The sequence below is a fragment of the Vulpes vulpes genome, chromosome 5, assembly GCF_048418805.1.
Source record: "Vulpes vulpes isolate BD-2025 chromosome 5, VulVul3, whole genome shotgun sequence".
NCBI classification, from domain to species: domain Eukaryota; kingdom Metazoa; phylum Chordata; class Mammalia; order Carnivora; family Canidae; genus Vulpes; species Vulpes vulpes.
Window position 1 is genome coordinate 77,192,039 of NC_132784.1, and position 25,776 is coordinate 77,217,814.

At 35.9% G+C, this 25,776-nt stretch overlaps 3 protein-coding genes across 3 annotated transcripts; 1 reads left to right on the forward strand and 2 right to left on the reverse strand.

The window, feature by feature from the left end:
- Positions 1–343: 343 nt before the first annotated feature.
- Positions 344–1,282, reverse strand: LOC112930630 (olfactory receptor 5M5-like). The gene has a single exon (XM_026012970.2). It carries the CDS (start codon positions 1,280–1,282, stop codon positions 344–346), a length of 939 nt encoding a protein of 312 aa, XP_025868755.2.
- An 11,227-nt stretch (positions 1,283–12,509) lies between these two features.
- On the forward strand, positions 12,510–13,493 carry LOC140598926 (olfactory receptor 5M5-like). Its single transcript, XM_072757377.1, has one exon. It carries the CDS (start codon positions 12,510–12,512, stop codon positions 13,491–13,493), a length of 984 nt encoding a protein of 327 aa, XP_072613478.1.
- A 2,650-nt stretch (positions 13,494–16,143) lies between these two features.
- On the reverse strand, positions 16,144–17,091 carry LOC112930571 (olfactory receptor 5M10). Its single transcript, XM_026012914.2, has one exon. It carries the CDS (start codon positions 17,089–17,091, stop codon positions 16,144–16,146), a length of 948 nt encoding a protein of 315 aa, XP_025868699.2.
- Between the last annotated feature and the right edge of the window lie 8,685 nt (positions 17,092–25,776).

Genomic DNA, 25,776 nt, shown 5'->3' on the forward strand with positions numbered 1-25,776 from the left:
TAAAAACTAAAAACTCAAATAGTCATTGACATAGCATCATTTGGTAACTGTCTTTTATAACTACTTGTATGAGTAAGACGGATGGAATTTTCTGTTCTTTTTTATACTCGTGGAGCAAAAAGAATGCCTTCTGGTTTTGTCCTTAAATTTCTAAGAGTTTTTTTTTTTAATTTACTGAAATGGAACTATCACTATTAGCAAATAATTTGATAACTTCTCTCAAGTTCCATATGTGATTAACAAAAGATACAAAACATGTCATGACAGAGTGACTTCCTAATTTTAAATATGCTCATTAGTTCGTCAGATAATATGACACACAACCTACCTGTGGCCAAAGTGTCTATTTAAATAATAATTCCTTTTGGACAACTTTCCTGATTGCACTTTTAACATCTTTGTTCCGCAGGCTATAAATAAAAGGGTTTAACATAGGACTCACAAAGATATAAAACACAGCAACAATTTTGCTCTGTTCTACAGATGTCTCAGAAGGGGGTCTCAGGTGCATGCAGAACAGAGTCCCATAAAAGATGGTGACAGCCGTCAAATGGGACCCACAGGTGGAGAAGGCTTTGCGTCTCCCCTCAGCAGAGTGGATGCGCAGAATGGTGGAGAAAATGAAAATGTATGAGATGAGAATGATGGCTAGAGAACAGGTGAGATTGAAACCAGCCACCACAAACATGGCAGTTTCTTTGACATAAGTGTCTGAGCAGGCAAGGACTATGAGAGGTGGGTCTGCACAGTAAAAGTGGTTGATTTCATTGGGTCCACAGAAGGAGAGGCGAAGCATCAGGATGGTCTGTGCCAGACCATTCACAAAGCCATAAATATAAGGGGTGGCAACGAGAGAGAAGCAGACACACCTGGACATCTTGCTGCCATACAACAGGGGTTTGCAGATGGCCACGTAGCGGTCATAGGCCATCACTGTGAGCATATAATAATCGGTGATCACCAGAGCAATGAAAAAGTGGAATTGCAGAAGGCAACCCAAGAAGGAAATGGCTTTTCTCTTGGATAAGAAATGAACCAGCATCTGTGGAGCAACACTGGTAGTATAACAGAGGTCCACAAAAGAGAGATGACTGAGGAAGAAGTACATTGGAGTGTGAAGTTTTGAGTCACTTCTGATTAGCAAAATCATGCTAACATTGCCAAGCACTGTGATAAGGTAGATGACTAGGAAGACCACAAAAAGGACAGGCTGCAACTCAGCTCGATCTGTCAGTCCCAGGAGAATAAACTCAGTCACTGCTGTGTAGTTGTTCTTTAACATTGTGTGTGCGTGGCTTCAAATGAGGGCTAAAAGAAGGGAAATGAAAATGCATGTCTCTTGTCACATATCTGTTACCCCCATCATGTCATCTGATAAGTCTTCCCTAAAACTTGTAAACATTTGTGACATTAAAAATAGCTTAGTCAGTATGCAATTGATATTTTAACATCGACATTAGGGCAACTCAGGTGGCTCAGCGGTTTAGCACCACCTTCTGCCCAGGGTGTGATCCTGGAGACCCGGGATGGAGTCCCAAATCAGGCTCCCTGCATGGAACCTACCTCTCCCTCTGCCTGTGTCTCTGCCTCTCTCTCTCTCTCTGTGTCTCTCATGAATAAATAAATAAAATCTTTTTTAAAAAATCTACATTAATATACAGCTCCTTTTATAAAGGCAGTAATATTTTAAATGCTTTCCTGAAAATCTTCACATTGAAAAGACTTTACCTTATCTGCAAGATTTATTACATTAGTTCACTTACAATTTCCTTAAACGTTGCTTTCTTTTGGGGGGGGGTGGCAATCTTTGGTTTCTTAGTATATTTTTGATGTGGTATATAAATCATCATCTGTTTTGCACAACTGAATCGAATGATGCATATACCTGTAGAGCTAGGTTTTGTCCTCCTGCCCCTCTCGACTCAAGATCATTTCAAGCATTTGTTCCCACTCTGCAATGCATGTGCTTCCCTTTATGTGTCCTCTGCTCAGGTGGTCCTCATAGCACCAAATCTTACTTAACTTTTAAGATATGATATGCATATGCATATGATTTCCTTTGTTTTGTTTATTAATGCCAAATATCAGGGCCAAAATTTGGTTCATGGGGCACAAAAGTCAATTATGTTTCTGGTATAAAAAAAGATACATATATAGTACATAAATATATATGTATGTATCTATCAGATAGATACATACATACATATGTATTTGTGATACCCCTTCATTGGAGGAGAGATTAGGGAAAACATGTATTAAAAAGGCTCCCTGGTATGGGGGAGGAGAAAATAATGAAGAAAAGATTAACAAGCATATTCACACTTTACAATACTTTTATTGTAACTCTACCTCTTTTTAACTCTTACAAAAATTAAGAAAAAATATATAACCTAAATTATTTTTAAGTTTTTCAATACATGTAAATGATACTACTGGAATAATAATCATATTAATCATACAACTGAGACAAGACATAAGATACCCTCAAGTGCATCTCCCCAGTTGTCTGTAGGATAAAAATACCATAAAGACCATTGTGGAAAACCTACACCATCCTTCAATAACAAACCCAGGTATGGCAATATTATGTTGCCTCCTACTAATAGGTACAAAGCCAAGGAAGGACAAGGGTCACTTTGTAAGGCATTTTGTAAATGCCTCCACCTTCTTGTGCATTGCATTATCCAATTCTGCACATGTGGACTTTGGACTTATTTGTCCAGGATAATAAAATGCAAGACAAATCACCTAAATCAATGTAATCATAATTACTTTGTAAATCCTAACCTAACTTCTTAAGATTAGAGTAATTATCATAATAGACAAGTACTCTTTGATGCTGGGATGGCATTTGAATGAATATCTACTTACTGACATATAAATCAAGTGTCCATACAATTAAAGTGTCTATTTGTTACTGTGAGTTAATGATGCAATGCAAGCTTGAACATATCAGATAATTTAGCTGAGTACTTCATGACAATGACTTTCCTTTAATGAAACAAAACACAAAGTCCTACATGATTTCAACAAAAACTCAGAGACAGATATTTATAGGGAGACAGATGTGGCTCTGGGGACACATAAGGCTTTGCATTCTTGACTTTCACACTCACCCTGAGGCTCTCTCAAATAGATGCTTGTGGCACTATTCAGGCACACAAAGATTGTAGAAGGTTGGTCTTTATTTTTTTTTTTTTAAGACGACTGATGTCTCCTGATAGGTGGTCATCATTCACTTTGAAGTGGAAAAGATTGAGTGAAGGCATCTTCATGAAATGCATTTTTAACTAACTTTATTTAAATAATTAATGTAGATCGTAAACCTAAGAGTGGCTACTCTCTATGAAGGGGTATGGAGCATTATACAATAGGATGCTTATAATTATGAAAAGTAGCATCATTACTTTGGAAGCTATTTAACACCACTCCGTAATTTTCTTCATGAAGTAAGAGAAAATATTCATAGCTAGGTTTTGAGAGTCATCAAAGTCAACAGATATTGAGAGTCCTCAGTGAGACCACCTCACCAGAAAACCCACATGTCCAATTCCTAGCTATGGGGATTGACCAAGTTACTCATTTCTCTGTGTCTAAATTTCCTCATGCATAAAATTTGGTTCTCATAGCAACTCCCTTCTATGAGGTTTTTTTTTTTTTTTTCAGATAAAACTTCAAATGTGTCTGACACGTAAAAAGCACTTAATAAGTTGTAGCTATTATTATATTGGGTACAAAATCAGGTCTCATCTTAAATAAGACAAAACCCAAAGTGTGATTCCAGGGATAAGAGTTTATCTAATCATTACCCATAGCCTCAGTGGCACCTAGAACAATGTTTTCCCAAATGGAGCCAATCAATCATTATATGGAATGAATATTCTCTCTGGTCAGTTTTGTTTTCATTTGAACTACTACTCTACTGAACATTTATAAATACTTGTACTTTTAGAAGATCACTAAAATTTAAATCAAGGGGTTTGCTAATTCATCATGTTTCAGCCCATAATTTTTGTTGTTGTTGAGTAAAAGATTTATTTCCTCCTTCCAAGATATATTTTCACAATACCACAACCTACCTCTGCAAGAAGTGTGATTTCCCAATGATAGTGTGAATAGAAAGACCTGAGGATTTTATAACAGAATTGTCATTTAGGGATCAAATCCCTATGGTTTAATTATTCCTAGCAGCAAGTCATTCAGACTATGTACAGCCACTATCTTATTCTCTTGCAAATCCTAACTAAGCTCACTGAGAATATGATTTGGGTCCACTACCAACAGGGAATCAAATCTCCTGAGAATCATAAAGCAATGGGATTTATCATTTATGTTAAATTATGGTTGAATATCTTACTATTTTTTGACTGGAGGAGTAATACAACGTGTAAAGTAGAATGATACCGGGTATATAGAGTAGTTTTGGAATCTGGAATGCCATTGGTAGATCGACTCATTTCTGTTGAACTTGGACAAGTTATTTACTAATTCTGAGCTTTGTGCTTTGACTTTTTAACAGAACAATAACATATAGCTATGTATATACCATGGGAACATTATAGATATACAGGTAATGTAGATGTGCTTGCTGGTAATTCTTACCTCACCCCTTTTGTCTTTTCTTCTCTTTCTCCCTTTACCCCCTCAAGTTAAACCCTTATGGATCACACCAAGAGTTCCTTGGGTGTCCAGTTTCAGGTGAGTTTGGCCAATGCCAGAAACCAGCAGGATATCAGAGGTGGGAGAAAGAGAAAAAGAGCTCTATTTACTTCCCATTATCTCCCAGATGCACAATGAAGGTGCTAGAATGGCTGCATCCTTCCAAGAAAAACTCCTCCTGAGCTGTGTGTTGGGAAAGAAGGTGGCCAGGTACTTGCTTCCTACTTCTAGCTCTCTTTGGGTGGTGGTTGTGGTCACTGCATGCTCATTTCAGAACAGGGGATGGGCTCTACTTTCTGCTGCTAGCTTCCAGATGTTGCAACTTCTTTGATCAATTTCTGTAGCTTTACCTGTATTCTGTGTCCTTTCACTAAATTCTCTCCAGGTAAACAGTCTGAGTGGAATGTTGTTTTATGCTGTGTCCCTAACACAGGCCTGAGCAGTATGCGGTAGTTCTTCAATACTGTTGCAATGGAAGTAGTAGAAGCAAGAATGATTATTCATTTTGTTATAGTTTTGGGATAGAGCTGGGTTTTGAAGATTCTGGCCTGGAGCTTAAAAAAGACTGTTGAGTTAGCCTCTTTCTGGATCCTGAATCAACTGAGGACTACACATAGGAGTCAGCTATTGTCCATAGCAGCATTGTTGCAGGTAGAATTGAATTTGACAATGCAGCTTAAACATGCTTTTCTGTTCCTTCCTTCTGAAATGAAGTCACCTAGCACAACTCTTGGTCCCTCTTTACCTTTCCAGAGTCATGGCCAGTCACCACACCTGATTGAGTTGAGACATGTTCATGAATCACATAGAGAATTGGATGCCTTGTATTGTCTGTGTGGCAGCAGCAAAAATCCTTTCCATAATCTCACCCATCTCCACTCACCCTCCTTAGATAAATGTGTGTGGGATGTAGTAAGAGGAATCCAAAAAGTCCTTTAAAACTTTTCCCCAAAAGCATTTAGAAACCTCTGTCTCAATCCTTATTACCACAGTTGACACATTCTTTCATCTGTTTATGCATTCCAGAAACATCTGGTTATTCTTGACTTTCTGCTTTCATTCCCATTCCCTTCAAAGATTATCTTCTTGACTTCTATTTTTTTTTTAAAGATTGTATTTATTTATCTGAGAGAGACACAGAGAGAAAGCATGAGTGGAGAGAAGGGGAAGCAGACTCCCTGCTGACCAGGCAGCCCAAAGCAGGGCTTCATCTGTAAGAAATAAATTATATCTATATTACAGGGATATTGTAGGTGTTAAATGGAGTTTACTTTTTCTTGGTAATGAAGAAGGATGTTCATTTTAAAATGCTTAGCTGGTACCTAGAAATACTCAAGAAATGAGAGTAGCTTCCATCATAACTGAGTTGCAAATTTGCATGCTCCACCAACAGATAATGTAAAGTAAATGTGAAAAAAATGTAACTTTAAAAATTATCTGTATTGTTTAGTTTTTCCTTTGGAAACAATTCTGCTGAGCAGATATATGGTAAAACAAGATTCAAGGTATTTTTTTTATAGTGAATCTGCTAGGAAACCAATTAACCATATTTGTCTAGAGTCAATTTATGAAAATCCAGAGATAATTTCAACTATCAAAGCATGTATACAGAGTGTATAATGTTGACATTGATTGTAAAAACATCTGCAAGGTCATGAACAATAGGTCAGTTATCATAAGAATGATGAGCAATTCAAATTTCTAAAATGAATACAATGGTCATCTTAAATGAGGAAACACAATCTTTTATCAAGATATTATAACAATTTCTTCTTACCAACATATTTCCTGAAGGATTTGATGGTAGCATGGATTTAGAAATATTAAGAAATATAAGGGATAATTATATTATACTAGAGCTTCTACCCATCTCAACAAACCAACTAGACAGAAAAACATTTTCAGAATGACAAAGAGTATATATTGAGTTTTTGTTTGTTTGTTTGTCAATTTGTTTAACTAGCGGGATTTCTGCCCACCTGACAAGTAAAGGTCTTTTATTTACTCTTTGTATGTTTATAGCAACTAATATATACATATTTTGCATATTTCTCTTATATTCTTAGAAGAAAATTTAATGATAAAATATCTTTGTCATATTACCAAAGTCCCTATTTCAAGATATAATTACATATCACATAGACTTGTAATGTATGACTTTTAAGAGAAGCTTTGGACTTAAACCATCAAAAATTAAATAAACTCTTTCACTTTAGATGAATGCCTAGTCCTTCAAATTTTAATCTTTTTTCCCTTTTATGACTTATGAGGCCCCTTATCACTGGAGTCTTATCACTGATTTGAATCCATTATGCTTCCCTTTGGCCTTTTTTGGTCTCTGATCTACATGATTGCTTTGGTGGACTCCACCAGGACAAGTGCATCTTGCAGTCTTTAATCTTTCTTGGCCAGACACAGCCTGCTATGTCTTCCCAGCTGACCCAGCTGAACCTTGGCTCTTGAGGAAACTATAGGCCCCCATTTAGGATCTGCTTCTTAGATTCTTTCAGACATGGCCTGAGAATGCTGCTATGTAGTACTCAGCCTCACTGATGCAGCACTCCTCAGGTTCATCTCTTAAATATTTTTGTACTCCCCTACAAGGGGATGCAGAAAATTTGAAATTTGGGTGCTGCCCATGCCTCATGGAAACCAAAGAAACTGTGGAAACATTAAGTCAAGTCCAAGGAGCAACTGTTTAAGTAAGCTAATCCCAAAGTCTACTTTTCCTAGGCTATCTGACATGTTGATTCAGGAAAAAAGCCCACAGCAAGGATATCAGGAGAGTCAGTCTGAGAGTGAACTCCTAAGGCCCTAAATCTTCTTTTCTTTTTCTTTTTCTTCTCTTTCACTTTATTTTTATTTTTTTTTTTAATTCACTCATTAGTATGCCCATGCTAAAGGGCCAGGCTTTGGCTCTTTACTTTCTCTCCATGATAATCTACATATTTTTATGTCAAGCATTTATGGCAGATGAACTTCAGAGGAGGAAAATCAGCTCAATCATATGAAAGATACAATATTATTTTTGTTTTTCATAATGGTATTATTATGAACCTGGTCCAGAATTACTCGGACTTTACTCTCCTTTCAAATTCTAACATAGTTAAGACCCAAAGAGGAAATATTATAAGAGTATAATATTATATATCAGGAATTAAAAACTAAACATATTGTTTAAGTATCCACACTAACACGTCTGAACCAGTTTCATTCAAACTAACCTTTCCATGAGACCTGAGAGTCTAAAAATTTATTCCCTGCAACTTGCAATTTAATTCACAAGAAGAAATGATCTTAGATTACTAAATGAAAATGAAATAAGCTGCTGTTTACATGGAAGGCCACCAAGTCACAACCCTCTGCATAGTCTTGTTGTTTGAGTATTCATCAGTAACTCTTCACCAAACAACAATTGTGCGCCCAAAATGTTGTATAGATCTCTCCAGGAGATGGCAAATGAAATTGACAAGAATTCTGTCCCCAGAGCATTGCCTGTCCTGTAAAAGAAATAGGGAGGTTATATAAAAGGAGGCAAATACCACAAGAGAGACAGAGAAAACCACCAATGGCATCTCCAAGGGGAAATACTATCCCAGCTGAGAATATGATGAGCAGAGTCATGGCAGAGAGCTTTTCCTTATGAAGAATGCAATACCTTTTTACTTAGCCTAGAATGAATCTCCCTATCAAAATTGGTACCCCATGTTTTTCACATTTAATGAAAGATACTGCATGCATCTAAAGATTAACCCATAATTTAGGATCCCATCCATTAAGAAATTACTTCTGTCTTTTGTAAACATCCCCAGAGGGAATCCTAAGGATGTCCCACAGGTGATTTCCTGATGAATGTTTCAGGGATGAGTCATCCATAGTTAGTCATTCAGGTATAAATCCTTCCACTTTGGGGACCTTCTATGAGGCTTGGAAATTACTATCCCTCCACAGGTAAGTCTGACAATTCTGAAAATCAAGAACTTCTAATACATTTTATTTGATTTTTTACTATCTTCTCTTTTGAATGTAAAATGGAATTATTAGGGGCACCTGGGTGGCTCAGTGGTTGAGCTTTGGCCTTTGGCTAAGGTCATGATCCCAGGATCCTGGGATAGAGTCACACAGGAAGCCTGCTTCACCCTGCCTTTGTCTCTGTCTCTCTCTGTGTGTCTCTCATGAATAAACTAATAAAAATCTTTTTAAAAAATAAAAAATAAAATAAAATGGAATTATTAGTGATTATAAGAATTGCCACATTAAGACAAAACTATAGGCAGGCAGACTCAGACTCTTTCTGACAAAGACAGATTATAACTGGTAGTATATTAAATCAAGCCTTGCAACCATCCCAAACTTAGTTACAGATCCATTTCACAATACAGCTAAGATTTAGATAAGCTTACATGTTGAGCTTTAGCCAATCCTTGGATTTCAAAAAATCTGTACATCACACTTCCCTTTTGACTTTTCCACCTCCAAGCCTAGAGCCTTAGAATTTGGCACAAGAAAATACATTCCCACTTCACATGTCTCTAACAATTTCATATACTTTTTATTTATTAAGAGAAAAATTTAAAAGGGATTTGGGTAAATGAGTGATAGATTAAGGGTGAGAAACAAAAAAATAAATGTGAACATCTCCCCGTCCTCACTTGAAAGGGCTTCTCATAGACTTTTCCAATTCAAGTTTGCACTGAAATATGATGGCACTGCAATAACCAGGATGATCAAAACAGGTTTACATTGTTTTGTTCAAGGGGAATACACTTTTCATTACTCTGTTTCTTCTTTTTTTAATTTTTTTTCCTTAAGTAAATTCCATGCCCAACATGGAGCTGAAACTCACACCCTGAGATCAAGAGTCACATGTTCCATCAACTGAACCAGCCAAATGTTCCTTCTTTACTGTGTTTCTGTCCCTCTACAATATTGCAATAGATTTTAAGGACTTCTCAGCTGAAGCATCCCATTTAGCTAAAGTTCTCAGAAAAGATTCCTAAAGGCTTGAGCTTTTTGTTTTGTTTTGTTTTCTTCCCCTACATTGTTCATAGACCTTTAATTCCTACCTACACTAAGCATAATTGTGATTCTTTTTGATAATTCTGTTAATTGAACTATAATGATTTTATACATTTAATAATTATCTTCTTTTAGATTATCCTTATTCCTCCCCTTTTCTCACTAAACTTTCCCTTGGAATGATAGAAGCACTGAATGATGAGAAGTGGGCAAGGGTCTCCTAACAACTTGGAATGCACCCACCTGATGGAGGCCCATGGCACAGTGGGCTATGCTGTGTGACATGTGACTGAAAACTTTTTGATGGCCATTTAACATGACCTGCATGGCATTTTTTTAGGTTGTATTTATTTATTCATGAGAGACACAGAGAGAGAGGCAGAGACATAGGCAGAAGAAGAAGCAAGCTCAGCGAGGGGAGCCTGAGAAAGACTTGATCCCAGGATCCTGGGGTCACAACCTGAGCCAAAGGCAGACACTCAACCACTGAGCCAACCAGGTACCCCTGCACTGGCATTTTTAAAACACTGAACACTTTAGTGAGTATAAGAACACATGAGTTCTTCTCTTCTACTCTTTCACTTCAGGTCATAATTTGAGATATAACTATATCAAATTTACTTCTGTAGGAGGTGTTTTTCCATGTGTATCCCCAAAAGAAAATCCTGGACTGTGTGTAGTAAATGATAGGATGGTATGATCATTAATAAGAAAGCTTACTTCTTTTTCCTTTTATTTCTGAATGCAAGATAATTTGACATAGGGTCATGGAGACTCTTAGAAAGATTCTCTTTCTTCACGCCCAAAAAACCAACAGAATGCCATCAAGCCTAAGTCAGAGGATGGGATATTTCCTTCTTCAAACTAATGGGGAAATATTTTGTCTGTCTGCATTGATGACGGCAAGTTCTATACTTAGGGAAACTGTGGTAATACCTAAGTATCCTCTGTAAGGGGAAGGTGTAAACTCTCAAAGGATTAAACCACATGATAAACCTTTTTATTTAGTTTAAACAAATCATATCAACTGTCTCATTCAGTACTTCAATCCTGACTGTGCATTAAAATCATGTGGAAAGCTTGTTCAAAAATATGTCAATGTGTGTACCCCACCTGAGTTGAGCTGTGACCCAAGTATCAGGGTTTTCAAAACTTCCACATTAGAACCCAATGTGAAGCCAAAGTTGATAACCACTAATCTGAGTGTTGTATATGTCAATATATTATTTTAATAAGAAACAGAGTTAGTCTTTAAAAGGTATAAACTTTTACTATCCTTCTGGCCTTAAAAAATTATAGGTAACTCACTTTTTCAGTCCTGAGTAAACTTCCATCTAACAGTCCAACTTGCAAAATTTAATTGTCAATATTCAGAGCTTTAGGTCAGGTACCATTATCACTAGCTCATGTTATAAAAACAAATCTATAATTGTACTTTCTCCTGTACATTGTTTAATGGCAGCTAAAATTTTTGTAGTAACTCAGACTCCACTGGTACATCAGGGAGATGAGAAATCTACACATCATGAAAAAAATCAGCTGATGTGAGTTGGCAAAGTTTCCTCTTTGATTCCTCCATTTATTCAACTAATTATTATTGTGTTTCTACTGATTCAGGCATTGGCTGGTTCTAGGGATAGGGCACGCACAAAGTTCTTGCCCTCCTGTGGTTAACCTTTTAATGGAGGAGAGACAACAAAATATGTAACTAAAAATTATTTATATAAATAAAAATTTCATAAGTTATAAATGAGCAAAAATAGATCATGGGCAATGATTAAAGAGCTAAAGAATGGAGCTTAACTTGAGAGGTCTAAATGAAGTGATGAAATGAGTCACTCAAATGCCTTGTAGAACTTTCAAGGCAGAGACATCAGTTTATGTAAAGGTCCCAAGGTAAGATTGTGTTCAACATGTTCAGAAAACACTAGAAGGACAATGTGGCATGAGAAAAAGAGAGACTTTTATATTAGACCTAATGTTAGCAGAGGAACTGCTGACAAATTATTCTAAGATTCAATGTGTAATCTTCTGAAGGTAGAGCAAAAAAGGCTTCCTAATAGTTAAATACCAGGTTTGAAGTCAAGGGTATGAGATAAAATGAAATATGAATATTATATATAAAAAATAAAATAAATTGGGATACTGTGAGATAAAAAGAGACCATGAGATCAAAGGGGATATTAGGTGAAAAACATTCCAGACCATCAGTGACTGGTTTGGAACAAAGGAGATGGACAGATATCAAAGAAGCAGGAGAAGTGTATTGCTATAGGAGAATAAGGAAGAAATTAGAAAGAAAGTGAATATCAGTAAATAAGGATGAAATTAGGAAGAAACTGAACACCAATAAATATACAACAGGCTCCCAAGAATATATGTCACTCCAATTACAAAAGATTGTAGACAACCAGTCTACAGAGAGTCACCCTTTCTTCCCATTCCTTGATGAAGCATGTATGTCATAACCAGATTATGGCAGTAGTCATGTTTGAGTGCCAAAAATTCTGATCCTATAGTCTAATTAGGGACACCAATGAGTCAAGTTGAATTCCATATGTGCTAGGCAAGGAAAGGTGAGAGTGACAAAGCAGCCAGCATGGCAGATGCATGGACTTCAAATATATTATCCATTTCTCCAGCACCACCAACCACCTTATGGCAACTACTGAAACTCTTCCACCAAAGGGAGGAAGTAACAACCTATTTAAACCTCTCTTTTCAAAGCCAGTTTGTGTTAGTGCCCATTTACTTTTACTTTGTCTATTCTTGAAATGCTTACAATTTATTTCTGTTTTTATATTTGACAAATTATTCCCTTATTAGAGTAAATGAAGATGGACATACTTCTCCCACACAAAGGCACTGAAGCAACTGAGTTCATCCTGCTGGGACTGACCAGCCAACGAGACCTGCAACCCATCCTTTTTGTGGTGTTTCTACTGATTTACATCATCACCCTGACAGGAAACTTTGGATTGATTGCATTAATCAGATTCACTCCCCGGCTGCAAACACCCATGTACTTTTTCCTCACCCACTTAGCATGCATGGATATTTTTTATTCTACTAATGTCTCTCCTCAGATGCTTGTTAATTTCCTCTCTGAGAAGAAAACTATTTCCTACACAGGGTGTCTGGCCCAGTGTTTTGTTTTTGTGACTCTGCTCCTTACTGAGTATTACATGCTTGGTGCCATGGCCTATGACAGGTACATGGCAATTTGCCATCCGCTGCATTACAACAGCAGAATGTCCAGGCCACTTTGCATCTGCCTTGTCACTTTTCCCTACCTCTGGGGTTCTATGGTGGGCACAATGCAAGTAATATTGACCTCTCGCTTGTCCTTTTGTGGACCTAACATCATCAATCATTTCTACTGTGCTGACCCACCTCTCCTCATGCTGACGTGTTCTGACACTTACATAAAGCAGACTGCACTATTTGTGTCTGCGGGGATTAACCTCACTGGTTCCCTACTCATCATCCTCATCTCTTATGTTTTCATTTGTATCACTATTATGAGGATCCATTCCAGTGGAGGGCAGTGCAAAGCCTTCTCCACCTGTCGCTCTCACCTGACCGCTGTCACCATGTTCTATGGGTCCCTATTCTGCATGTATCTGAGACCAGCAAATGAGCAGTCTGTTGAACAAGGGAAAATTGTGGCAGTGGTCTGTATCTTTGTGAGTCCCATGTTGAACGCATTTATCTACAGCCTGAGGAACAAAGATGTGAAGCAGGCTTTGAGAATAGTATTTATGAGGAACCTTGGTACAGTGGAGAAAACGTCTATTTTGACAGTCTCCCAATGAAAAAAAAATCTCAAAAACAACCAAAAAGCAACTCATTTTGGTTGTATCTGAATCCAATTCTCTGGAGTAACAGTAACATTTTTTGTGTATGCATAGTTTAGGACCAAATGAGAATCCTAATGGAAACAACAAATGGGACCATTGTATGGAACTAATGACTGATAGGAAGCACAACAACAGAAGTCAGCTGTTTATAATTAAGAAGGGTCATGTGTTTAGCTTCACTCAAGAACTGACTTTCAGTTGATTGGTAGGCAGAGAAGTTCTTCCTTTCAGTTCATAGGTCAACAATATTGATCATCACTGAGCTATTCTTACTAGCAAAGTGAGGTGCTTTGCAATATATTTTCTGAATATGAAAATGATTTACATCCAGAGGCACCTAGGTGGCTCAGTGATTGAGCATCTGCCTTTGGTTCAGGTTGTGATCAGGGTCCTGGGATTGAGTCCCACATCAGACTCCCCAGAGGGAGCCTGCTTCTCCTTCTCTCTCTGCCTATGTCTCTGCCTCTTTCTGTGTATCTCTCATTAATAAATAAATAAAATCATAAAAAATAATTTACATCCATATATTACATAGTTTATTTTTAATGAAAGCTGATTATCTTCTCAAAAAGGCTCAAAGCTCTAATTTCAGATATTTGTTCTCAATACTTTTTTGGTGCATTGTTATGTCTACTAATCTTGATTTGAAAACCATCTGTGTTTTATTATTTTCACAAATAACCTAACTTTTTACATTTTAATTACCCAAATTATTTCTTTCATTAGTTTCCCTAAATCAAAACAGATATCTATATGAATGGGAGATACCCGTTCTGGATATAGAATTTTCATTGCTTACAAGGTTTTTATGATTTTGTTCCTACAATATTGACAATTATTTGCTCTATAATGCTGCATATTACCTTTTGTATCTACTTATAAACTATTTTAAAATAACAGTTGCTTTAGAGATGCCTGGGTGGCTGTCAGTGAAGTGTCTGATTCATTTCAGCTCAGGGTATGATCTCAGGTCATAAAATGGAGTCCCTTTGTGCTCAGCATGGAGTCTGCTTAAGATTCTCCCCTCCCTCTGACCCCATCGCCCCCCCACACACACACTTGCACCCTCTCTCTCTCAAATAAATAATCAAAAAATAAAATATATACCTTTTCTAAGAGTTTCAGTTGATACAACAAAGAAGCAAACAATCTTAAATGATGTCTTAATATTTTTCTAATATTAATAAAGGCAGAGTGAAATGGTCACTCTCAAACACAACTAGTCCTAAATGTAAATAGTTAATGCTTCCTGGAGAAAATTTACCAATAGAAAAAATTAACCAAAGCTTTAAAATTGTTCAGAGCATTTAATTCAGCAATTCCCCAACCTAAGGAAACAATTAAGTATGTTCATAGAACATAATATAAATATAACAATAATAGGGTACATTATTATGTAATAATCATAACAATAATAGGTTACAACAATATGATGGAATAATGGTTTGCAAGACAAAGTATGTAAAAATAAAGTGCACCATTTTTAATAAGGGATTATAAGTAACTCTTGCTTTTATTCCAAAATTGAAGAATCCTTCAGTATTTTTCAATTTGTTTTTCTACAGTTGATATGTAATATTTTTGCAACCAAGTTCAAGGATGATTTAATTTTGTGTATAATACTACTTTAATATAAAAAAAATAAAATAACAAAGAAAAAGTGATGTTGACTATAAATAGTCTGTATGAAAATATAAATATTATACTATCAAGTGAAAAACAGTGTTTAAACTCATAAATGGTAAATGATTCAAATTTTGTTTCATGAATTATAAGAATATGCATACATATGAATTCATTGAGAAAAATATAACAAAATACAAATAGAAGTTGTCCATTGATTTAGGACATATCACCAAAAAAATGTTACTCCATCACATCTGTTTACATTTTTATATGTGTATAATAAACATGTTTGATGGAATCAGCCTTATTCAATCAACCGAGACATGAAAATGGAGCCTAACTGCAGGTCATTTAGGTTATGTTCTGGAAAATCATATAAATACATACAATAAATCAATGAATTGATTTCACATAAGTTTTTAGTACTGTGGCCTTCTACAATATTGGTTGGGAAAAATTTATAGAATGCTTAAACCTAGGAGAGATTCATATATTTAAAATTTCCCTAAGGTGATTCCAGTGATTACTCAGGCACCAGAACCATTATTCTATACCATTCATTGAGGAATAAATTATTTCACAATTTTTTGAAGAATAAAATTAATCATTCTATTTTGAAACTCATTATGACTCTGTGGACAGCATAATTCAGAAAGTTGGATTTCCAGTATTCTTATCATACTGAATTAATTCTAATACTTACTCCCAAGTAAGTAAAGATGCTAAAATATTTTATGGAATTATTGGATACCACCCAATTTATATGTGCAGATTTTTTTGCTACAGAGAATATTGTTTAACTTCAACATTGCAGTTTTTATTAAATGATTTATTTGAAGCTATTAATTTTGAGAGGAATTTGCTAATGTCATTGTGAGTTTATGAAGAGACTATATCATGACTAGAGAGTAGTACATTTGCCCTGTGATGGGATTCACTATGTTATTACAAACGTTAAATAATTACAATGAACAGATGCCTACACTGCAATTTTATGAAAAATATTTCCCTGAATGATTTGCTGCATAGCATGGATCACATCCTTGTTCCTTAGACTATAAATCAATGGGTTCAACATTGGGCTTAAAAATGTATAAAAGACAGCAATTATTTTAGACTCCTCTATAGACTTCTCAGATGGACTCCTTAAGTACATGCAGAAGAGGGTGCCATAAAACAAGGTGACTGTTGTCAAGTGGGAAGCACAAGTAGAAAAGGCTTTGTGCCTGCCTTCAGCAGAACGGATCCTCAAGATGGCTACAATAATGAAAAGGTAAGATAACACAATGATGAAGAGAGAGCTTGACAGAGTCAAGCCGGCTACTACAAGCATCGCCATCTTTTTGACATGGGTGTCAGAGCAGGCCAACAGGATAAGAGGAGGATCTGCACAGTAGAAGTGGTTGATTTCAAGGGAGTCACAGAAGGACAAGTGAAAAGTCAACAGTGTCTGGGAGAGTCCATTAAGGTAACCACAAGTATAAGAGATCACCACTAGGGAGATGCAAATGTTCTTGGACATTCTGGTACTGTAATGTAGAGGGCTACAGATGGCTACATAGCGATCCAATGCCATTGAAGCAAGGATGTAAAACTCAGTGATCACCAGGGCAATGAAGAGAAGACACTGCGTGAAGCATCCAGCATACGAGATGGTCTTCTGGTCTGAGAGGAAATTGTACAGCATGTTTGGAGTGATATTAGAGGAATAGCAAATGTCTACAAAGGAGAGGTGGCTAAGGAAGAAGTACATGGGAGTTTGCAGGTGGGAATTGGTCCCAATCAGCACAATCATGCACAGATTCCCTGCCAGCGTGACTAGATAGATCACCAGAAACACCCCAAACAGGATCTTCTCTAGTACTGGGTCGTCTGTGAGTCCCAAGAGAATGAATCCCGTCACTGTAGTGTGGTTCGAGGAAGACATTTTCTTATTCCTTGAAAACTGAGAGTAGCAGAGAAGGTGAGGGATCCTGTCTAATCCAGATTCTGCATTTATTCCATCCATTTTTATCATTTACTCATGGATATACTCAGCTACTGAGACATTTCCCTATTCAAAAATCACATCAAAATATCTACATAAATATTTTTATTCTGTATCTCTTCATTATCTCTTATTTATATTGCAAACACACATACACACATATTTTCTCATATTTGTGTGTATACCTATATATTCATACATATGCATATTGTACATTAAGTAATAATATTACATATTTAATGTATATACATATTTATACATTTATACCTGTGTTCTTGAGGAACTACATATTTGATATTTTTTCACACCTTAAAAGAAGCCAAAGGAAAGAAATTCAGATATGAAAAGCCACAGATAATTGGCATCATCCAAGTGGACAAAAAAGTAATTTGGATATTTAGGGTCCCACTAACTAGGGTATGTTATTGTTTCAGATATATCATACAAGATAAATCTTCAGTACACTATTTTACTTGAAAACCATAGTAATCTGGCTTAATTTCATTCAGAAACATTTAGGGCAGCCCGCGTGGCTCAGCAGTTTAGCGCCGCCTTCAGCCCAGGGCGTGATTTTGGAGACCCTGAATCGAGTCCCACGTCGGGCTCCCTGCGTGGAGCCTGCTTCTCCCTCTACCTGTGTCTCTGCCTCTCTTTCTCTGTGTCTCTCATGAATAAACAAATAAAATCTTAAAAAAAAATAAACACTTATTTAGTGAAACTTACGTCTTGGCATTTAGGCTAAGAGGTCAGAAAAAAGAATTCTTTCTGCTCTGTAGATTCAGACATTTATTTATTCATTTACACTGAAAAGGCTGATTTTTTTTCTGCTCTACGTTCTGTGGTTACAGCAGTGAACAAACTATCCAACTCATGGAGCAGTAAGAGGCAGAACAGATTTAAACACATAGGGAAAGAAATATATCAATATGTCAGTTAGAAACAAGTGCTATGAAGAAAAATGAAGAGGAGATGCATTTAGATAAAATATTTTCCACATCATTGGGATACTAATGTCCACAGAAAAGCCTATAATATATTTTTGGTGAACAAATGTAGAAAGTGACCTACCTGTAAAGAGTTGGTTTACCATGTTTTGTAAAAGCAAAGTGGGAAGATATATAATGTATTTCTTAGATATATTCCATAGAGTATTTAAGAAATAATTCCAAAAAAAAAAAAAAAACAATTAAAAAAAGTCTTTGCTCCTCTGGGGCATAACCGTAATTTGATGGTCTGGGAACTGGATTCTCCTTTGAGGCAGGTATTCCCGTCTAACCTGTACATATATTACTTAGTCCTGTATGTGAAATCTTTAGCATGATTAAAAAATGTAGCTGTCAGTTTTAATACTATGAAAGATAAAATAAGGGAGATAAGTTTTGGGTTTTTTTAATGTAGTAAAGTGGGAATTCCAATTAGAAAGACTGTTTTTCCATGTAAACACTGAGGTGGCATGATGTAATGAGAGTGCAGAAGAGGAAGATACAGTAGGTGAGAGATTTGAGGAGCACAAAGACCAGGCAAACCATAGATTAGGAGAAATATTCACATCAAGTAATTCTATTTTATTTTATTTTATTTTATTTTATTTTATTTTATTTATTTTATTTATACATACTTTTTTTTTAATTGGAGTACGATTGCCAAATATTTCTGACAAAGGATCTACATTCAGAATTTGTGCACATCTTCCACAACTCAAGGATGAAAATATAACCAGCCCAATTAAAAAAAAAAATCTGAAGTGAACAGACATTTCATAAAAGATATATGAGCAGCCAATAATGACAGGAAAAGAATGTCAACATCTACGATTGTCAAATAAATGCAAATTATGAATACAGGTAGGTATCACTTCACACAACCTCAATGGCAGGAATTTAAAAGACCGGCTGTGACTTCCTGGGAAGATGATGCAGTAGGAGAGTCCTTGGCTCTCCTCAACCCATGGACACACCTAGATCATGGCCTTATCAGTGTGAATAACCCAGAAAATGACCCAAAGACTGGTAGAATCGACTCTCCACAGCTAAATGTAGAGAACAGGTCCCATCAGAGAGTCTAGGAAGGGTGGAAAATACAGTCCAGAGCTAAGTGGACCTGTTAAACCGGCCGTAGGATAGAGGAACATGGCAGACATGGAGAGGGGGGAGGAGCAGCCCACCATACCAGCCACCTCAGATACACGGGATCCACATGGGGAATATGAATCCCCATAACATTTGGCTTCAAAAATCTGAGGGGTCTCTCTTCATGACTTCTTACAGTCAGGGGCACTTACCCCTGGAACTTTAAAAATCAGTGGGTTCAGCTCTGGGAGGGTTGGAAGAAAAGAAGAAACTGAGTCCCCACCTTTAAAGAGACAGTAAAACAAACAGCTCTGCTGAGATACAGCATAGAAGCAGCAATATGAAAACTACCTGGGTTATAAGGGAAGATTTATTTACTAATCTCAGAGCATTTGCTAGAGGAACAGGGATATTTGGGAGACTTCTCCACAAACAAAAGAGCTGGCAGGCACCACTTGTTCCCTAACACACCCAGCCTAGATACGTGAACACCTATGGGGACCAGTGCAGCAAGAACCTTCTCCATTAGCTTGCTAACAATGCCCCTACTCCCATACTCTGCTGCAGGTGAGCATCGGCATTCTGGCCTGGGCAGGAAGTTTCCCAGGTGCCTTCAGGTCCCCTCGTGTAGTGGACTGGCTCAGACTTTGCTAGCCCCAACTACCCTACCCTCACATTCTCCTGTGAACTTCCCCACTCCAATATGCCTTTGGCCAGAGTCCATCCAAGGTGGTGCCACAAGCCTAGCAGTGTGCAAAAGGCCTGACAGGGGCCATCACCACTCCAAAATGACTCCTGCCCCTGGGAGAGGGCAAGATAATGATATATACCAGTCTGACTGCAGCTCCAGCAATGATCTGGGGATAGATATTGGGTCTAACCACAGGCTCTGCCCACCAATGAAAGCTTCTCAGAGGACAACACAGATAAAGTGCTACCCAAGTACATAAAGCAATGTGTAACAGACATAAAGGAAGTAATTGATAGTAACACAATAATAGTAGTACAATACAATTACCCCACTTACATTAATGAGTAGGTCGTCCAAACAGAAAATCAACAAGGAAATAATGGCTTTGAATTACACACTAAGACAGATGGATTTAACAGATATACTCAGATGTTTCCATCCAAAAACAGCAGAATACACAATCTTTTCAAGTGCACGTGGAACATTTTCCAGAATAGATCATATGTCAGGCCACAAAATAAGCTTCAATAAATTCAAAGAGATTGAAGTCATACCATGCATCTTGTCTGACCACATCTCTATGAAACTAGAAATCATCCACAAGAAAAAATCTGGAAAGAATACATACACATGAGGTGAAATAACATGCTACTAAACAGTGAATGAGTCAACCAAGAAATCAGAAGGGAAATCAAAAAATATATGGAGATAAATGAAAATGAAAACACAACAGTCCAAAATCTCTGAGATGCAGCAAATACTACTCTGAAGGAATTTTATAACAAAACAGGCCTATATAAAGAAGCAAGAGAAATCTCAAATAAACAACCTAAACTTACACCTAAAGGAGCTAGAAAAAGAAGAACAAATAAAACTCAAAACAAGTAGTAGGAAGGAAATAGTAAAGATCAAAGCAGAAATAAATGATATAGAAACTAAAAAAAAAAAAAAATAGATCTTCATTGAAAAGATAAACAAAATTGATAAGCCTTTTTAGCCAGACTCATTAAAAGAGAGAGACAGTGATAATTCAAATAAACAAAATCAGAAATAAAAGAGGAGAAACAGGGACTCCTGGGTAGCTCAGCAGTTGAACTAAGCAGTTGACCATCCAGTTCAATAACTTGTAGAATAGTTTGACCTCTGCCTTTTTCTACTTTTATTTCTACTTCTAACTACTAATAAACACAAATCCTTTAATTTTATATCCTGGGATCTGAATCATACTGGAAATATCCAGGTTTTTTGTTTGTTTTCTTGCTTATAAAAGAGATAATTGTTCATCATAGAAAACTGATACAAAAATATGCAAAGAACAAGGTTTACTTGTCCTTACTCCCAGTATAACAGTTATCATAATGTGTGTACCAATGCATGCTTTTTTCATAAAAATTATACAAAATCATTTGTCTGGTCCTTAACTAGTAACTTATTCATTTTAGTGCCTGTAGAACATTCTAATTTAAAAATCAGTCATGTGAGATTCAAACTCTCCTTTATGACCACAGCCAACACTCTCTTGCAAAGGCTCTGGTTACAGCCAGCTCCTGCTCTGTCAGGAGCATTGGCTTGTGCCTGTTACAGAATGCAGACAGTAATGGCAATTGAGATTCATGCAAAGCAGAACACATTCAAATGCAGCACACGTTTCAATTAAAACAATCCCATGCCAAGTGAGGGCAACCTGCATCCCATAGACCACTCCTTTCTTTTTTCTCAGTTTAGCTGGAAGTCTGCTTCTCTCCATCTCCCTCTGCCCCTCACCTTCCTACCTCCCTGCCATGCTCTCTCTCAAATGGGTAAATAAAATCTTAAAAAAGAAAAAATAAATAAAATAAAATAAAATAAAATCTTAAAAAAAATAAATGCTCCTGAAATCATAATGTTAAATTGATTTCCAGAAAACTTATCATTTTCTCGACACCCATAATGTAGAACATGCTAATCTTTTTGAACTCAAATATAAATACACAAAAGTATCTTATTTCAAATATTTTTGTTTGAAATTATCACTATTTATTGGTGACTGATTTTTGCCTTAGGTTTACTTATAGTCATTTAGGACAAAGATCCCTTGATCCCTTGAACTACAAACTATGTAAGGCTAACCTGATAAATACTGGAAGGATAAACCACTGGTATAATGGTAAGTTGGATGGAGTTCTGATAGTAGTATTTGCCAGTTTTATTCTTGTAAATACTGCCACCCTGGCCATATTGCAAACCTGAATATTTAAGAATTGGCTCTCTGGAGTCAGCTCCAACTCATCATAAAGAAAACCTATCTAAACAAAACTGATAAGTTTTCCAATTCTCCATGCTATTTGAATGGTAGAGTGCCTATAAAAAAAGGTAAACATCAGTTCCAGTACCTTAACGTATTGTTGCATTTTAGGTACAAAGTTGGAAAGTTGGCAACTGGAGCACTTATTTCATATTATTTTTACTCATTAATTTTAGAATTTTTATCAATTTTCTATAAATAGCCTTCAGTATTTATGTAGACTATGACAGTGTTTCAGTACTTTGAATCATATCTTGTTTACCACTTTTATCTGGGACAAATACTTTCCAAAATATAATATGCTCCTTAATTTTAAGTAGTTTTATCATCATATTCAAGTAACTCTTCCATTATGAATTCCTGTATTCCAAATGACCTCAGAAATATTTCCTTCTGATTATTTAAAAGCTCAATATTTATTTTAATTAAAATCAACATAGGTTTTTTTTCCTTTCAGCAGCATTTTATTTTTTTGTTTTTTAAGATTTTATTTATTTATTCATAGGGACAGAGAGAGAGAGAGAGAGGCAGAGACACAGGCAGAGGGAGAAGCAGGCACCATACAGAGAGCCTGATGGGGGACTCGATCTCGGGACTCCAGGATCGCACCCTGGGCCAAAGGCAGGCACTAAACCACTGAGCCACCCAGGGATCCCCCCTCCTTTCAGCATTTTAAATGACACACAATTGAGGATTATTGTGGGCACCTCAGTCTTTTGGAGGACAGTTGCTGACAAAGGACAATTTAGTTGGGAATAAAAGTCTGTATTTAGATATCTTTGCTGAAAAATAATCTTGCGTTATGGACACTGGTTTGGTGCAAAAATAAATGTGTAAAAATGTTAACAAATATGCCAAAGTTAAATGTTTTGCTCCTCATTTATAAGCTACACGATTTCTTTGCCTTTCTGGAAAAAAATTTTAACCTACCCATAGCCTTTCATCCAGAAACAGACCTCTCTATGGCCATGATTCCATCAGATGTGGGGACCAAGTTATAAAAATACTAAGACTAAAATATTTTTCAAATAATTTATAAGGAATATGTATTGTAAATATAACCATATTTGATTTTCATATGTACATGTCCCTCTGCTATTCAGATTGAGCTACAATATGCATAATTACTGGGTTAAAAATTTTAGATAGTTAGAAGCATTTGATTTGCATTATTCTACTATAAATTTAAAGGATAGTAATGATGGGATTTATCAGAAATTAACAATTTCAAAAAGTCTATATTAATTATGTGAATTTGGTTTAAAACATATGTATAAACTGGTCAAAGGAGTAGAATTGGCCAGAAATAGATTCACTTAGTGTACAATAAAAGTGATGTCACAAAACAAGGAAAAACAAAGGGTAGTTTAACACCTAGTAGGAAAAACATGGTTTAAAAATGTAAGGAAAAGAGTTACAAACAATATTATAAAGTATAACAGAATTTTATCCAGAGTAATTCAAGATACTGCTATAAAATATGGTAATAAAAATATAATATACATACCTCTTTATTTAATTTAAGGTGGAGAAAAGCCACAAAACAAAAAAAATGAATAAATTTTTTCTAAATAAAAATGTAAATATTCTTCATGTGAGGAATCATCAGAAATAAAATAAAAGGAAACTGATGTATTCCCTTTACTTGCTAAATATATATTTCAAATACTCCTCTGTTAAATAAAACAGATTCCTTTCCTAAGAATTTCTATTGAGATAGAAAGAAGGAAATACCCTTAATGGATATTCCTAATATTAATAACAATGCAGTGGGATGTTTACTCTCAAACATGACTAGTAATAAATATAAATGGTATATGCTTTTATAGAGAAAAATTTATCTGTAAAAAACTTAGAGCTTTAAAAATGTTCAAAATATTTAATTCAACAATTACACTTCTAAGACTAATCCTAAAAAACAATCAGAGGATATGTACATAAAGATATCAGTCAGTCTAAAAAAAAAAATATCAGTCAGTCTTAAAAATAATCGGATTCATAGATATGATGGAATTATGGTTTGCAAGATAAACCAAATGGAAGAAAATACACTAAAATGTTGAAAGCAGCTATCTTTAGATAAAAGATCATAGGTAAATTTTGCTTTTATTCCATAGATATTTCAGTACTTTTTATTATTTATTTATTTTAGAGAAAGAAAGGAAGAGAGAGCACAAGCAGGAGGGGCAGAGGAAGAGGAAGAGAGACAGAGAATCTCAATCAGACTTCTGCAAAGCCTAACACTGGGCTCAATCTCATGACCCTGAGATCATGACCTGAGTTGAAAACAAGACCTGGACACTTAACTGACTGTGCCACTCAGGTGCTCCAGATATTTCAGTATTTTCCAATTTGCTTTTCTATGATCAACATGTTATTTACATAATTAAATTCAAGGATAATTTAATTATTATAAAGTATTAAAATTAATTAAAAATGTGTTCACCAAAATTAGTCTATATGAAACACAAACATTACATTATCAAGTGAAAATCAACATTCATATTTGCATTTGGCATATGATTCCAATTTTGTTTTATGAATCATCATAATACACATGCATATAAAATCACTGAGAAGGGGATCCCTGGGCGGTTCAGCGGTTTCGCGCCTGCCCTGGCCCAGGGTGCGATCCTGGAGTCCCGGGATCGAGTCCCGCATCGGGCTTCTGGCATGGAGCCTGCTTCTCTCTCTGCCTCTCTCTATGTCCATCATAAATAAATCTTAAAAAAAAAATCACTGAGAAGAAATATGGAAAAACATAGACATAAATTATCCATTGGTTAAGGTATCACCGATGCAAGCTATTTCTTAACATCTGTCTGTATTTTCCAGTTATTCATAATGAACATATGTGCTTTTTATAATCTAGAAAATATATTCAAAAAACACAGTCTAAATATATCTACCATATATCAAAATTGTCTGCTTTACATAAAACAGTAAGATAATTCTACTTTGCACACAAATTATCATGTTTACCTAAAATGTCAGAAGAATTCAACAGTTCATGTTACACCCTCTTCACAATCACCAACATTTAATGTGGAGCAGTAACCTCATCCCCTCATTATCCCCAACACAGTCCACCCCCAGCGCTAAGTTTAACCACAGTGAGTTGGAAAGAGAATTTGGATCCAAGGGATTTACCTTTTTGCTACTTAGTGGCTGAATAACTATAGAAAGTCATTTAATCTCTCTGTGTTTAAGACTCCAAATGTTATACATGAAGATAATAAATTTCTCACAAATTTAAGTATGAGAATTAAAGTAAATATTGATGCCTCAATGGCTCAGTCAGTTAAGTGTCAAACTCTGGATTTAAGCTCAGGTCATGATCTCAGGTTTGTGGGATTAAGTCCCACATTGGACTCCATGCTAGGCGTGGAACCTGAAGATTCTCTCTCTCCCTCTGTCCTTCCCACTGTTCAAGCTCTCCTTCAATAAATAAATAAATAAATAAGATTTAAAAGTGACTATTAATTATACTTGAGTGACACAGGGCTTTTTGTGCATGTTTATTTGTGTTGTATCCTATCTCTAAAGAATTTCTGAAGTGGCCTTCACTATTTATTCAATCT

Bases quoted from the DNA above. Each gene is read 5' to 3' on its own strand.
- LOC112930630 (XM_026012970.2), bottom strand. From the start codon at position 1,282: ATGTTAAAGAACAACTACACAGCAGTGACTGAGTTTATTCTCCTGGGA.
- LOC140598926 (XM_072757377.1), top strand. From the start codon at position 12,510: ATGAAGATGGACATACTTCTCCCACACAAAGGCACTGAAGCAACTGAG.
- LOC112930571 (XM_026012914.2), bottom strand. From the start codon at position 17,091: ATGTCTTCCTCGAACCACACTACAGTGACGGGATTCATTCTCTTGGGA.